Source organism: Uloborus diversus, chromosome 2 (assembly GCF_026930045.1).
Source record: "Uloborus diversus isolate 005 chromosome 2, Udiv.v.3.1, whole genome shotgun sequence".
In the NCBI taxonomy this organism is placed as follows: Eukaryota; Metazoa; Arthropoda; class Arachnida; order Araneae; family Uloboridae; genus Uloborus; species Uloborus diversus.
The window spans coordinates 43,570,068-43,585,644 of NC_072732.1; the positions used below are offsets into that span (position 1 = coordinate 43,570,068).

General features: G+C 30.7%; 1 protein-coding gene across 1 annotated transcript in view; it reads right to left on the reverse strand.

Moving 5' to 3' along the window:
- Positions 1–3,647: 3,647 nt before the first annotated feature.
- Positions 3,648–15,577, reverse strand: part of LOC129217002 (proteasomal ubiquitin receptor ADRM1-like) — a 40,674-nt gene continuing 28,744 nt past the window's right edge. Inside the window, exons 6-8 of the mRNA XM_054851230.1 lie at positions 15,368–15,537; positions 14,061–14,163; positions 3,648–3,811 (exon numbers count right to left, since the gene is read on the reverse strand). Of these exons, the coding sequence (XP_054707205.1) occupies positions 3,747–3,811; positions 14,061–14,163; positions 15,368–15,537 (338 nt within the window). The 3' untranslated portion in view covers positions 3,648–3,746. The remainder of the gene's footprint in view (positions 3,812–14,060; positions 14,164–15,367; positions 15,538–15,577) is intronic.

A 15,577-nucleotide genomic window follows, 5' to 3' on the forward strand; every position in this document is an offset into this window, starting at 1 on the left:
ATGTAGTTTCTCTCAATTCTCACCATACAACAAAAATATTCATTCGGAAATTGTTCACGAATTTGAGAGTGAGGGGGGAGCACCTGGCATCAAATGCCTGCATATATCTCTTTCTCCCCCTACCTTTGATCAGGCGTACTAAGTACAATAACTTACAGTAGATACGTCGCATCGGTATAATTGCGCACCCCGAAGAGAATAAGAGTCAGTCAAAAAATTTTTAAATGTTCAGAAATGACACATTGCCATAAACACAGCACATAAAAATGATGAGCAACTCCTCGATATTGATGATTTATCAGAGTAGAAAATACCCATTAAAAAGAAAAAAAATACGTATTTGCTTGTGGTTCTATCCCCCAACTTTTAAAAATGTGAAGAAATAAAAACGGAATCTCGCATTTAATTGATTTCCGATTTTTCTCCAAAAAATTGGGAACGTTTGGCCCATCCAGGTTTTGCCGGTTTTTTTTTTTTTGCAAATATGTACACTTTTGCAAGGAAAGAAAATTAAATTTTATAAATTTTATAATCATGTTTACGATTTAGAATGAACAATAATCATATTTATGTACGAAAAAAGTTATTATCCGCAATTATTTTTAAAGTGGTCCGTTTTTGCGACTTTCTGTTATCTGTCGCTTTTATTTTGTACTAACATCAATAAAATATGTACAGTGCACAAGTTTTTCATTTTTCGCTTCCTTATCTTCCTTTTAAGGTTTTACATTGCCTTTCTTTTTAAATACATCCCTTTCACTTGTAATCATACAAAAAATTGGGGAATAGGAAATTCGGCTTTTCCCGCACTTCTTGTACAGACGGCCTTTTACTTTAATTTTAAAGCTTCTTATTGACGGGCAAATAATGTATAATTGCATCCATCGGAATGTGCCAGTATCTATTTTTTTTTAGTTTCGTTAAAACAGTAGGACTGAAGTCGGGACAATAAAAAGAAAAGTCGATCATGAACGCCGCAACGGCAAAAAAGTCACTTCTGAAAATTTAACTTTTAAACTTGCAAACGCCGCGGCGTTCCTTCCGGAAATTAATGTAGTCAGTCAGTGAAAAGTTCAGGATATGCTTGCTTCTTTTGCTTTTAAAAATTAAAACATGCAGAAAATTATCGGTGCGGCATTGTAGAAATAAGAATCAGTGCACAATTAGAAGTGCTATACTAAAGAAAGAAAAAGTGGGAAAAAAAAAGGAAAAAGTAGGAAAATAAGGAGAGAGCTCTAAAAAGTAGGAAAAATAGGAACTCTTCGGGGTCTGTATGTCCATCGAAAGCTCTGCTTTTTCTGCTGAAGATGGCACCTGTTCGAAATTTCTAAGTAGAAAAAAAAACCAGTTATGAGCTTTTTAGTTCCATGTTCGAAGGCTTTCCTCAACTCAATTCAGTATTTAGTGTATCGCAACCACCACCACACTAGAGTCGATGCCTGTGAACTGAAAAATTACATCATCATGCATCGGCCGATCGTACAACTGTGTTAGGGAAATCCTACTTGCATATTAAATTTTTCATATCATTGCTTCTTTTCATCTCGAAGTATTTGATATTTAAAAACAGAAAATCAAAGTTGGATTCAAAAACCGTAGTAGGCAATATTTTCGCAAAATTGCAAAAAAAAAAAAAAAAAATGTAAATTATTGAAAATTTTAGTGATTTTCTTTGACGCAATTTTTAACTTGGAGAGAATTTTTGACGTTATTCTTTACCTCAATTTTTAGACTAAATTACATAGAAACTACTTTGGCGAATCTATGTACAGAGATGTGAAATTTATTAGAATAATTGTGATTTTTTCAGTTTTTCTTGAATAATTTTGTATATCTTGCAATAATTCATAAAGGATAATTTGTTTTGTTAGTCTAATCACATTTTCACTCCTTTAGATTAGTTTTGGGGACATTAGTTTGTTAAACGTTGACATTTATAAAATAAAGAAACCTTTGATCTAAAATAATGAAATTGTTCGCATTGCATAAAGCAGGGCTGTCGGCGGCCCACCAACACATATCGTGCGACCCGCATTGATGTCGACAGTCCTGCCTTTGTAAAGAAGGTGGATCGGCCTCGGTTTGCCTATTAAAATGTAAGCAAACCGTTTAAAAATCCTTCTGTTTCATTGTTTGATAATTAATAACTATTAATTGTTTTTGTATAAGAGGTAACTTTTTCAAACTGTGACCGGAATTCTGGCCCGTGGTCTCTCTTCAGTTGGACAGCCCTGGCAAAAAGCATGTGTTTGATTAACAATCGAATTTAAAATAAATTTTAAAACTGTCAACTTGCTGTGTTAGTATTCTATATTCTTTCCATAAGTTGGCATCCGTCTTTTTTTATTCTTAATACAATATTTTCCCGGCTTTGATCTCTACATAGTATAAAAAAAAGCGTCTGTGTGTTTGAACCCTCAAAACTCGAGAACTTCCCGGCCGATTTCGCTGAAATTTTTGTAGTTTGTTTCTTTTAGCCCTGAAAAGGTTTGCAGACCGGTTCTAAAAAAAAATCGATGAATAGTTCTTTTTATTCCTATTCAAGCCCAATTTTCACATAAATTCTCGAATATGTGGTTGAAAAGTTACTTGCCCATAGTAACATTACATATCGTTGGGAAGGGTAGAATTTTCCGCGTTCTACGCAATTTGTTTCAACGCTCTAACTTAATTACGGCAGGAGTTATTAGCGTTTTTATTTCGAATTCTTTTAGGCTTAGCTGAAATTTAGGCACTACTTTCTTCCTTACATCTATCAATAAAAGATGAAGGAATGGTCCCACAAATTTCCTTTTGACACCATTGGAAAGAGCGGCATTTTTTACTCCAGATCTATCTCGACCTTTGGCCGAAAAACTGAATTTCTATCTCCAAAGGAAAAAAAGTTACAAGCCTTTTTAAGTCAAGTTCAAAAAAATCTCATATCCGTTCAAATTGGTTAACCATTTTCTTTCCCATTTTAATTCCTCTTATTTTATTTTGTGTTTCCATGGTTACAATTTTGAATCCATCTTTCTGAATTGAATTTCTTAAAAGTATTTTAATATCTGTCTTCATTGTTTGGGAGGGAAATTTTGCTTGATGTTTTTTTATGATATTTATTTTAACATCATTGTTGAATATACTTCTCTTGACAATTTTTATTTTCAAGGTGGACCGGGTAATGCAGCTAATTCAATATAAAACATAACTTTAACACTTTTTGTTGTTTTTGATATTTTCTTACAAAATAGTTTTCTCTAAAAATGTAGTTTTTAGACACTTTCGGACAAGACGGTGGTAAAAACCACAGTATTTTATGGTAGTGTCTAAAACCTTGCCAACCCTGCAATGCATTTTTTTCTTATGCACAGAATTGTGCTTTTAAGAAACATCTATACAGATACAATGTTGTAACGTTAATCACAAATCTATTTTCTCACCTGCTGCCTTTGCTGTATGCTCATATAATTAGCCTTTTGGACATAATGGATCAGACTAATTAATATGAATAAACTTTTTATTCTTTTTTTTTGCTAATAAATTTAACTGAAAATTGCAATTTCATACAAAGTTTCCCTTTTCCTTTATGCTATAAATTATCAATTTTACTAACATTTTTTCAATGTTACAACAATCGCAGATTAAAATTAAATATGATAATGACACACTGGAGAAACAAGTTTTTATTTTTAAAAAAAATGATATTTCAATACATCAGAAAACGGACAAATCAATCTAAAGCCATGTCTTCATCTTTATCTTTATCATCTTTTGAGCCACCTGACCTTTCTTTTGAGTTTTGAAGGTGCTTGGACAAATGCTTCCAAATCTAAAAAGAGTGATTAAAAAAAGATAAATAGCAATGAAGAAACATAAATAATAGAAATATTTAAACAATTATGATGACTTGCCTTTCAAAAAAAAAAAAAAAATCAAATGAAAATTACAGGATATATTCTTGGTTCAAAGCAACAGTAAAATATCTAAGCTTTAGAATAGCTGTAAGATATCCTACTGTTGCTAGTGAGGCAACAATATTTTAGTTTTTTTTTTTTTTGATGATTCGTGTACATTATCTGAAGGGAGTTCAATTACTTGATTAGTTTGTTTTGTTAAAGAAGCTATAAGGCTTTGTATAGTTATTTAAACAATAACTCTTCTTTAAAACATCATTCTTAACTTACAATTAAACTTCATTTTTATGACAGGGTTGCCACAAAAGCTCAAAAATGAAATTCCCCGACTTTTCCAGGTTTCCCATGTGGTCTTAAAAATTCCAGATTATTGATGTGAACCAGCTTTTAGCCAATTTTAATAAAATTTTAAATTCTCAAAATGTTTTTGAAACTTAACAAAAAATGGTTACCAAATCTTGTTTGGTAAGCAGAATAAAAATTTTAAATTTACTTACATTCATCATGTTGAAGAAATGTTATTAGTATACAAATTACTGGGTCAATTTTCCAAAACAACCTTTGTACTTTCGTTTTTGGTTATCAACAAAAGTTAACTGCTTATTATTTCAAAATTCAATTATTAATAGTTCCAGTAGCAGATTTTTTTTCAACAGATTTTAAAAGTCTCTTAAATAAAGTAACTTTACATCTGTCATAAAACTCTTTAAAAGGAGCCAAATAATACTTTAAAATAAATTCTACATTAAAAACTCGCAAGTATAATGTAGGATAAAGGTAATAACTAACAATATAGGGCGATTCAAAAAGAGTGGTACACAAATGATGTTCATATGCTTTAAGCATATGAACATCATGGTTCTAAAGGTGTTCTATGTGCCCTCTTGCTGACGCTTGAACAACAGTGTTTACGCTCAACTATCCAGAGACCCATTAATAAAACATGAAAAATATAAAAATATTTATACTTGGGGGGGGGGGGGGGGAACTATCCACAGTGATTCAAAAAAGTTATGAAATAATCTAAATTTTTTAATTTTACCCTTATTTTTTTGCGATTAGCATTGTAAAATTATTTTCAAATAATGCACTTGCAAGACTCAGTTCTGTGAGAAACTATTTGGTCAGTTACAATGAAATTAAAACACTCAAAATTTACTTTATAGTTGGAAAATACTAAACAAATGCCTTTGATTACTCAAGCAGAAAGCACTCCCTTATTCTTTATTTTCCTAGAATTTTTTCTAGGTGAAAATACCCAACAGACCCCCCCCCCCCAACCCACCATGAATTATCAGTTATCATTGGCAATCACATAAATAGAAGAAAAAAATCGCAGGCGAATGAACCCAATGCAAAAATCGTGATCACAAAAAAAAAAAAGAACTATTCGCTTACATGAGTACGAAAATTGCTCATTGCAATCTTAAATTTGTATATTTGACTTTATTTTGACTCTTTCAAAATATCTCTTTTAGCTTTCTTGCTATTTTTAAATCTGTGCCATTTTCTAAATGGCACAAGCAATTAACACCTGACTTTTGCAAGTCTAAATAAAACTAGCCCATCAGAAACAGTTGAATTACTAGAAAGAGAACAAGGTTAAAGTGCTTTTGTATAAAATTCAAGTACTCATAAACAATTTAACAAGAAAAATCTGTGAGATTCAGAACTTTGTGTTTATAGTTCAGTCATATTATACAAAAAAAGGGACTAAAATCGCAAAGCACAATGTAGTTATGATTTTTTAATATGTTGTTTGGGTCAGTTGGGGTAGAGTACATTAAATTTGCAGTTTTCAAAAACTTGTGCTCGTTGCGTTATTTTTGAACTTTTAGTTTTTCCTTTCTAACTCTGAAACTATACAATTTCTGATTTTAAATGTAAATACTCATTTTAAAGTGCATTAAGTTTCAAACAATTTAAGCTCAAGTAGCACTATGTATGACCAATAGTTTAAGAGATATTGTCAAACATTGGCCATTTTTGGCGAAAAAAAAAAAAAACATGCTTTGATCACATTTCAGGCCAAGTATCAACATAAATTCCTACTCAACAAGAAAAAAACTTAATATACTATAACAGTACATGTAATTGGCTTTCATTTAAGCCAAAAACGAAGCCTGTAGATTCAATAGTTCTTTTACAATCGCAAAACAAACAAATAATCGGAAAATTCGATTTTTTCCCCCTTCTTTTTTTAAAAGAAACGAAGCAAAACGCTTTTCAAGACAATATGAAAAATCCTATTCTAAAAAAAGGGGGCAAAGAATGATATAATAAGACTCTAGTGTGTGTTTATGTAAGTTAACTGTGTTGAGGAAACCAGGGTTGGCAAGGTTTTGGACACTACGGTAAAAACCACGGTAAAAACCCTGGTTTTTACCGTCCTGTCCAAAACCCTTGTGTCCAAAACTGTCTAAAAGTGTCCAAAACTATGTTTTTAGAAAAATTGTATTTTGTGAAAAAACATTAAAAACAGAATAAAATGTATTAAAGTAATGCTTTAGATTGAACATTTATTCAATAAGAACATTCAACTTATTTGTGCAGCTGATTTTAATCTAGTTACATAGAAATTGAATTCTTGATTACAATTTCAATTTGTAAGCATGAGTCTATGTTATTTTTTATTTATTATTTTTTTGATCATAGTAACCAAATTTCCCTATGTTTATGCATGTGTACAAATGAAAGCAGGATTGGCAAGGTTTTAACCATCCTGTTCAAAACCCTTGTGTTCGAAAGTGTCTAAAACTATTTTTTTGAGAAACTATATTTTGTGAGAAAATATCAAAAATAGAACAAAATGCGTTTAAAACTATTTTTTGGACTATTTAATACATTTATTCAATGTGGATATTTAAGTATAAATATATAACTTATTTATGCAGCTGATTTTAATATAGTTATGTAGAAATTAAATTTTTCAATAAAAATTTCAATTTGTATGCAGGAGTTTTTTTCTTCATTAACCAAATTTTTCCACATTTATGCATATGTGCAAAAGAAAGTGTTCAAAATATAGTTCAATAATTGACTTAAATGCAATAAATTACAAATTTTTGTAGTTACAGAATGTATTATATTAAAAATATGAACTAAAAAAAGAATAGCACAAGAGTTTTATAATTAAGTGTTTAATCATCAATTTCTTGTTCTTTAATCTATGATTAAAAAAGTAATTTTTATTAAAACATTACATAAAAATTATTTGCAAAAACCATTAAAAAAAATTAAACTTTTTTTTTCACACCTCAATATTTATTGCACATTTAATAGCATTCCTTTGAGTTATAAATAAATGGAACTGAAATTAGTTGTCTTGGAAGTGTTGTGTATTTCTTTTCATAACTCTACTAACTGTTACATAAGGAAGTTTTTATGTACTAGTTACTGGCATTTCTTTAAGTAAAATGTTTTTTAAATGAACATTTGGAGAAAAATATTATTGAATACTCATTAAACTTCATTAATATCTATATCTATGTATTACGAATATTGCATCAAAACAAATTGATTATATTATACCCCTTTAGTTTTGGGCAGCTTAAGACAGTTTCGGACACTTTTGGACAGTTTTGGACGGTAAAAACCACCTGTCCTGTCCTAGACCAGTTTTGGACAGTCCAAAACCCAACCCTGGAGGAAACGCATATCGACCGATCCCAAGCGGTAATTCTGTAATCAACGCTATGGCTTGGTTTCTTCCATGCTCGATAGATGGCGCCACTACTTTTTCATGATTTTTTTTTTTTTTGCTTTCTTTTCAAAAATGTCTTGTGTCTTTTGAAGTTTTAACCATGGATAGCTTACCATCCGGCTTTACTTATTCAAATATTAATATTACAAACGATCAAAACGAAAATTTAACTTACAGAGTAAAAGAAATCACTGATGAAAATGCTGCAAATGTAAGTTTTAAATTTTTTTTTCTTAATTTAATTGCGGATAATCCCGAAAAAAAAGATGTTATTAAAGGGACAGAACAGCCGATTTAAATTATTGGAATTTAAGAAAAAATGTGAAAATTCATGTGCCTATAGGTTTAACGTTGTAATTAATAATTTAATCAACGGTCTAATTGATACAACTATATCAATTAGATAACATTATATGCAGTATTTGGGGGGGGGGGAGTACATATATATATATAGTGTGAAATGTAAGTCAGAACAGCTCTTTTACAAAAGTACTCCAATAGGCTTTCTAGTTTATTTATTTATTTTTTGCAAAACACACACATGTATATATATATATATGCCAATGATTTTTTTTTTGGTGGTGGGGGTGTGATCGCTTCCTTTTGGGGGGGGGGGACACATTCACCCTTAGTTTTATTTACCCCTGTTTTGTAGCATTTTTTAAAATTAATTTTCTGTTTAGTGTGTTCTTTAACTTTTGTTGTTTTTTCCACCAGTACTTATATGTTCTTTACTAAATTGCTTCCACCAGTACTTACATGTTCTTTACTAAATTGCTATGTTGGGCCTTTTTTGGTTAAAGATTTTTTAGATTGTATTTGTGTTTCAATAAAAATTAAATTAATTTCTCTTTTGAATGGCTTATACAGATTTAACTTAAATATGCTTGTTAATTTTATACACAGAACTGGTTACATCAACCGAATCCGATCCGCAAATATCAACTAATTCTGATCTGCCGGTCGAAATGCGATCCGAAAACTGCTGGAAACGACAGTCCGTTTTGGAAAATTATAGGCAATTTTTTACTTTAACTTTTTGATCGCCAGAAAAAAAGTCTTTGTTCAGTAGAAATATTTTTCTAAACAATCGGGACCGAACCCCATTCGGATAATTAGAACCAGAAAATGTTCTATTTAAAAAAAATAATTGAGTGTATGTAATGTTACTTAGTTGTAAAATATTTTATTGAAAATGAAATAATAAAGTAAAATTGCAAAATTAAGGAATAACTATTTGAAAATGGGACTGATATTAATTTCTACATTACACCAAAAAATTATAATTTAAAAATGAATAAATAGAAAAATGAAATAAAAATGAATTATAAAAAAAAATTGTAAACAAATTTTCAGAACTTATAAAAATTCTCCCCGAAATTCAAAAAATCCCCCCTGGAATCTGAAGTAACGGGGGACATTCCCCTTCTAGAAATTGAACCCTATTTCAAACCCTGTTATTTATACATTTAATTGAAAGTAACTTGCCTTTGTATTGTGATTGTCAATTTAGCAGTGCATCCTGTATGCTTTGAAGGACCATCCCCAGAAACTATTCTGTCTGTCATGCACACAGCGATAGCTGATTTTGTATTTATTAAATCTCCCTGATTTCGGAAATGTTGTTGCAACACGCCAAGTACTTTTTGTATCTTCACTGTGTTGCTGTAACCAGTTCTGTGTATAAAATTAACAAGCATATTTAAGTTAAATCTGTATAAGCCAATCAAAAGAGAAGTTAATTCAATTTTTTACTAAAACACAAATACAATCTAAAAAATCTTTAACCAAAAAAGGCCCAATTTAGCAATTAAGTAAAGAACATGTAAGTACTGGTGGAAAAAACAACAAAACTTAAAGAACAAACTAAACAGAAAATTAATTTTAAAAAATGCTACAAAACATGGGTAAATAAAACTAAGGGTGAATGTGTCCCCCCCCCAAAAGGAAGCGATCACCCCCCCCCCCACCACCAAAAAAAAATCATTGCCATATATATATATGTGTGTCTCTTTGTGCTTTTCAAAAAATAAATAAATAAATAAATAAATTAAAAACTAGAAAGCCTATTGGAGTACTTTTGTAAAAGAGCTGTTCTGACTTACATTTCACACTGTATACATGTACTCCCCCCCCATACTGCATATAATGTTATCTAATTGATATAGTTGTATCAATTAGACCGTTGATTAAATTATTAATTACAACGTTAAACCTTTAGGCACATGAATTTTCACATTTTTTTTAAAATTCCAATAATTTAAATCGGCTGTTCTGTCCCTTTAATAACATCTTTTTTTTTTTCGGGATTATCCACAATTAAATTAAGAAAAAAAATTTTAAAACTTACATTTGCAGCATTTTCATCAGTGATATCTTTTACTCTGTAAGTTAAATTTTCGTTTTGATCGTTTGTAATATTAATATTTGAATAAGTAAAGCCGGATGATAAGCTATCCATGGTTAAGGAAACACGCCTGAGGAAACACGCCGGTTCTGATGAAGAAAAAAATAGGTCACTAGTTGACAGCCCTTTAACAAGTAAAGTAAACATTCTTTCCTCTACGTATCTATACCTTTCACATTAATGAATTTAAAGCCGCATTCCGTTTCTCGACTGGAAGGTTACCTACCGAGTTTTATTTTGAATAGAGAATATTTTTGATATTGAACAAATTTGTAATGGGATTCAATTATCAGGGTTCATACCCTTTAGGCAGAAAAAAATTCAAGCACTTTTCAAGTACTTTTCAAGGTAAAAAATTTTGTTTTCAAGGCAATATCATAAATTTGTACTAAAAATATTGTATGCAGATTTCATTTACTACAAACACATAGAAATAAGGCAATAATACAAAAAAGTATAGGAAAACAAAATTGCTTTTTCTACAACGAGAGACGCTTTGATGAAAGATCTACTGCGTTGAAAGTTTTTCTGAAAATGTTTGAAAAGTTTGGTCATAAAGAGAAGCAGATACCAAGAGGTTTAATTTTGAGGTTTTTCAAAGGTTGCAGCAGTCAGAGGTTTGTATATTTTCTAGAATCAACAAATTAATACTTAAAAAAAAACCTTTCATAAGTGCTTTTAACTTTTATGGGAAGAAACTAAAATACCCAAGTTCAATGGCATTGCCAGAGAGGAGTTTTTGAAGTCACTCCCCCCCCCCCCGCCCCCCGGTTTCAACATTTATTTCCAATAGCTATAAAGTGGTTTATTACAATATGAGGGCGGTTAGGACAAAAACACTAACTAGAAAGTTATTTCAGTTTGCACTATTAAGTTCTAAAAATATTAGGTTTGCAAATCATTTATAAGTATGCAAATCAATTATTCGTATGTATTTATTAGCTGTTCAGCCAATAAGGCATTTCAACTGTCCTTGAGTAAATTTAAAAATTAGGAAGTAAGATAAGTTGATGAAAGTCCACAGTCCAGTCTCTACACCTCAAAATATACAAAAGCAGCTTAAGCAGTGATAAATACTGTGAATGCAAACTTGAGCCTATTCAGCTTTCATTGATAAACTTGCAATAAACAATAAATGTGCAAGTTCAGATTTATAGAGCCATATTTCAAAATTGAAAAGATTCACAAGAAGTTGACATATATTATGACAAAAGTAGTTTTATTTTGGGGGAAAAAAGGGTTATTGTTGAAATTAGAATTTAAATTTAGAAAGGCAATAATATTCAGGTGTAATTGTAATTTGTGAGTTCATAAAAAATTACCTGAAAGTTTCAAAGAGCAAAATGGGGCAAGGGGGGGGGGGGGGAATAATTTTTAAAACTAAGACCCTGTTACTTGAATATACATATGTACAACAATAACTTTTGCTATGCATACAATTCATAAAATAGTTTATTAAGTCAAAATATTCTGCATAGAAATACCATGCCCAGTGCCTGTTGATAACCAGCAGCAGGCACTGGGCCTAGCTAGGCTGGTACTGGTCAATTTATTAGATCCAAATGAAGATGAATGACCCTCCTTAAGCTATCTACCCCTTTGCTGATTAAAGCCTCTTTCAGTAAGCTCCAAGTACCCACAACCTTAATAAAGTAGTAATTTTGAACATTTGAGGAAAAGGGGAAAATTGGAGATATAGGGAGGTAAAAGCATAAAAACGAGCACTACTGGATTTCATGTGAATAATCATAACACAACCACCCCTGTTATACACCTTATTTATTTTAGCAGACATAAAAAAATGATGTACTTATAAATAAAATTATATAAATCAACTTTATATTTAAAATACAAACTTTAAGTTAATTTGTTAGGTGCTCAACTGCTGAAATTTAAATTTTTTTTTTTAAATATGTTATGACCAAAAATTAGGTAAAGATAATCATTCAAAATTGCAAAAATAAATAAGCAAATAATTAAACAAGACCAAGGTAATAAATTCTTTAACTCTTTAGTTATTAAAATAAAAAATAAAATAAGCTAATCTGATGTAGCAGTGTCAAAATAACTACTAATTGCCAAAAACATAAAAATATTTACAAAATGCAAAGGGATTGAAATCTCAAACAAGGGAAGCAAATTTTCGCGAATTAAGTTTAATGTTGTCATGTTTCCCATAAAATAAACTTATATTTTACTGAAATTAAACATAAAATATGCTAATCTACGGTAGCAAATATGAAAATAACATCCGATTAGTGAATATATTTAAATATTTGCAAGATGCAAAAAGATTGAAATTTCAAACACGAGAAGCAATTTTTCGCAAAGTCTGAGCTCGTTCGACGTGGCATGTTTCCCAGGAAATAAATTTGTTTTTTTATTAAAATTAAACAAAAAATATACTAATCTAAGGTAGCATATGCGAAACTAACATTTGATTAGCCAAAATATTTAAATATTTGCAGGATGCAAAAAGATTGAAATTTCAAACACAAGAGCAATTTTCCGCGAAACCCGAGTAAGTTCAATGTTGTCATGGTTTCCAAATTAATTTCTTTGTTAATTAATGAAATTAAACAAAAAATAAACTAATCTAAGGTACCATATGTCAAAATATCTTTCGGTTGTAAAAAACATCAAAATATTTACAAGATGCAAAAGGATTGTAATCCCAAACACGGACGCAATTTTTCGCGATGTTGCATACTGAACACATGTTCAGAAAATTGCATTGGTGAAATACTTTTTTAAAACTTCTAGGCACAATTCGTTGATTTTTGAGAGAATTTAAGCACTAAGAAACTTTTTCAAGGTTTTAAAACTTTTTCAAGGTTTTAAAACTTTTTCAAGGTTTTCAAGCACTTGAAAATGAACTCTTTTTTTTTTCAAGCACTTTTCAAGGTTTTTCAAGGGCGTACGAACCCTGATTATCTGAAGACGGACGACCAAAAAAAAAAGAAAAGAAAGAAAGAAACAAGTGACTATGACAGAAAAATTAATTCACCTTCACCTTCACTTACAATTCCTGCTTAATAGACCTCTAAAGTTAGAAGAGCACCTTTTGAGCCAATGTGCGATAAAGGAGTTATATGTGCGGAAATGAGCTTGTTTTCTTTTGTTGTACTGTACTGTCTACACTTTGACATGCTGCTGGACTACAAATTTGCTTTTAAGCTGTGTAGTTGTCAACTGACTGTACCTTTATTCAAAGGCTGACTTAAGTAAGATGTGTTCCCCTTCATTCTTTAGTTTGATCATTTGTTGATAAGTTCCTGAGAGACAGAGTGAGTTTTCCTTACTATTAAAGACATCTAAGCAAGTACTCTGACAATGATATTGCAAGAAAACGAGAAACTTCTAAAGCGGTCGAGTCCGTGAATCCAAATTTGAAACGAATGAAGATGTATACCTTTCCTGAAGTAGAATCAACCTATTCAATTGGTTCCAGCAATATCGAAATCAAAACCATGCTTTTTACTTTTTCTCTCAATATTTTTGACTAAACCGTGCATGCTGTACTTAAAAACTTTTCAGTTCTGTAATTTTATTTGTTATATGAACATATTAGTTAAAATATTCAATGGTTTTTAATATTAAAATGTCGAAAACAGAAACTAGCAGTAAGTCCAACTTCTGATAAGTCGAAGTTTTTCGTCGGTCCCTCTAGATTCGAGTTATCACGAATTGACTGTACTTTACATATTGCACAAGATAAAATCACATGGTTTTAGATCTGGTGAAGCAGGAGAGTCAATCATGCAGCTCTAAATCTCCTTTTTCTTAATCCCCATTATGATTAGCTAAAAAATAAATAACGACTGGGACACATACAACACGCATTGACATCTAGAGGTAGCCGAATGAAACTGTAGAACGCATTCTTTCATTCAAGATCCACGAGAGAGCTGTAGGTCCAATATTCCCAAACTGGTAATATTATAAAACCCCACCAAGTTTTTTTTAAATCATCCTGTATTTCACTAAGAAAGTTTTTTTTTTGTTATTTCAATTTAAAAAAAGATTAAAATATATACTGAGCTGAGACTCTTACCACCGGAATTAGCAGCAGCAACAACTTCTGATGCCATTCCAAACTGCTGCATTAAGGGTCCTAATTGGCCTGATTGCAAAGCAGCACTAAACATTCCAAGGGCCTGTTATTACACAAAAAAGAATATTTTAGACTCAAATCAGTAAAAATGAAAAGCAAAGCATTTAACATTCCAAAAGACAAACAATTTTACACAATGACTGAGTGGATGGGCTTTACGTAATAAAAATATTACATAAAGCCCATTCATATTGATCAAAAAATAGGAGCATTACAAGTAATTTAAAACCATCATAAAAATCTCCATAAAATGGAAAAACAAGAAAGTCATTGCAGGTTGACTGCAGGGTTATGTACCTACTTCATAAGATTCAAAAGGTTCTTAGGTCTTACTAGGTGCAAAGCAAAGTAGTTCAAAGGAGGTTTAGGCCAACTGCAGGATTTAATGTAAACAACTTCTACTGAAAATCCTTACCTCTGGTAATAGGTAAGGTTAGCACATTTTCTTTGTAAATGCACACACCCAAAACTATCAGTTTTAGACTTTACCTTTCATTTACAAAAAAAAATGATAAAAGTTTTGAAATGGTAATTAATAAATAGTGCTATCGAACAAAATGTGATAAAAAGCCAGTGCTGCAAGCTCTGGAATTACTGGACAGGCACTTCAGAGTTGCTGCGAAGATACTATTTAATTCTGCTCAAGAAATTGAGATGTGTTGGAGTCAGTAAATATTTTAATACTTGAGTAATGGCCTTGCTTTACAAGTTAGTTATTTATCTCATGAAGTTCTCATCAAAATGCTTACTCTATGATAATTTGCAATCTATTTGTAAGAATGTGATTTTTACAAATATGTTCGCTCTTTATTCCCAAAATATTTAACCCTGGCTTTTAATTTCCACATAATCGAGTAAAAAAACCATTTTGTATCATAATATGAAGCACTAAGTTTCTAAAAAAATTAGTATTAAAAAAGGCCAATGATTTGGAAGTGCTGCGACTGTGACTTTACAGTCAAAAATCAAGGAAAACTAAATAAATTATTTAAAAAAAAAGTTAAATGAGTGAATTAAAGGTAGCATATGTAAAAAGTGCTTTCAATTTTTAAAATAAATGAAATATTTGCAATATGCAAAAAAAATTTAAAACCCAAAACACAGCTTTCAATTCTTGGCAATGCATGCATTTTAATATGTTTCAAAAACAAATCTGCTTCTAGAAAATATAAAAATTCAGTTAAACTAGTAAAATGTGTTTTAAAAGTTTATAAAATTATTCTACAGAACATCAATGAAATACATACTTGTTGAAATTGAGGTGACTGTACTGTTGAGCGCAATCGTATCTGGTCGCTAGCAAGAGGGGTAGCAATGTCCGAAGACGGTGGTAATAAAGTGCGCACTCTATTCATCAATTCTTGATTGCTGAAAAGTGGTTGCAGAGCTTCCACTGTAATTGCTGAGGACAAATCAACTGAAAACACAATATTTAATATGTGAATAAGAAGTGTTTA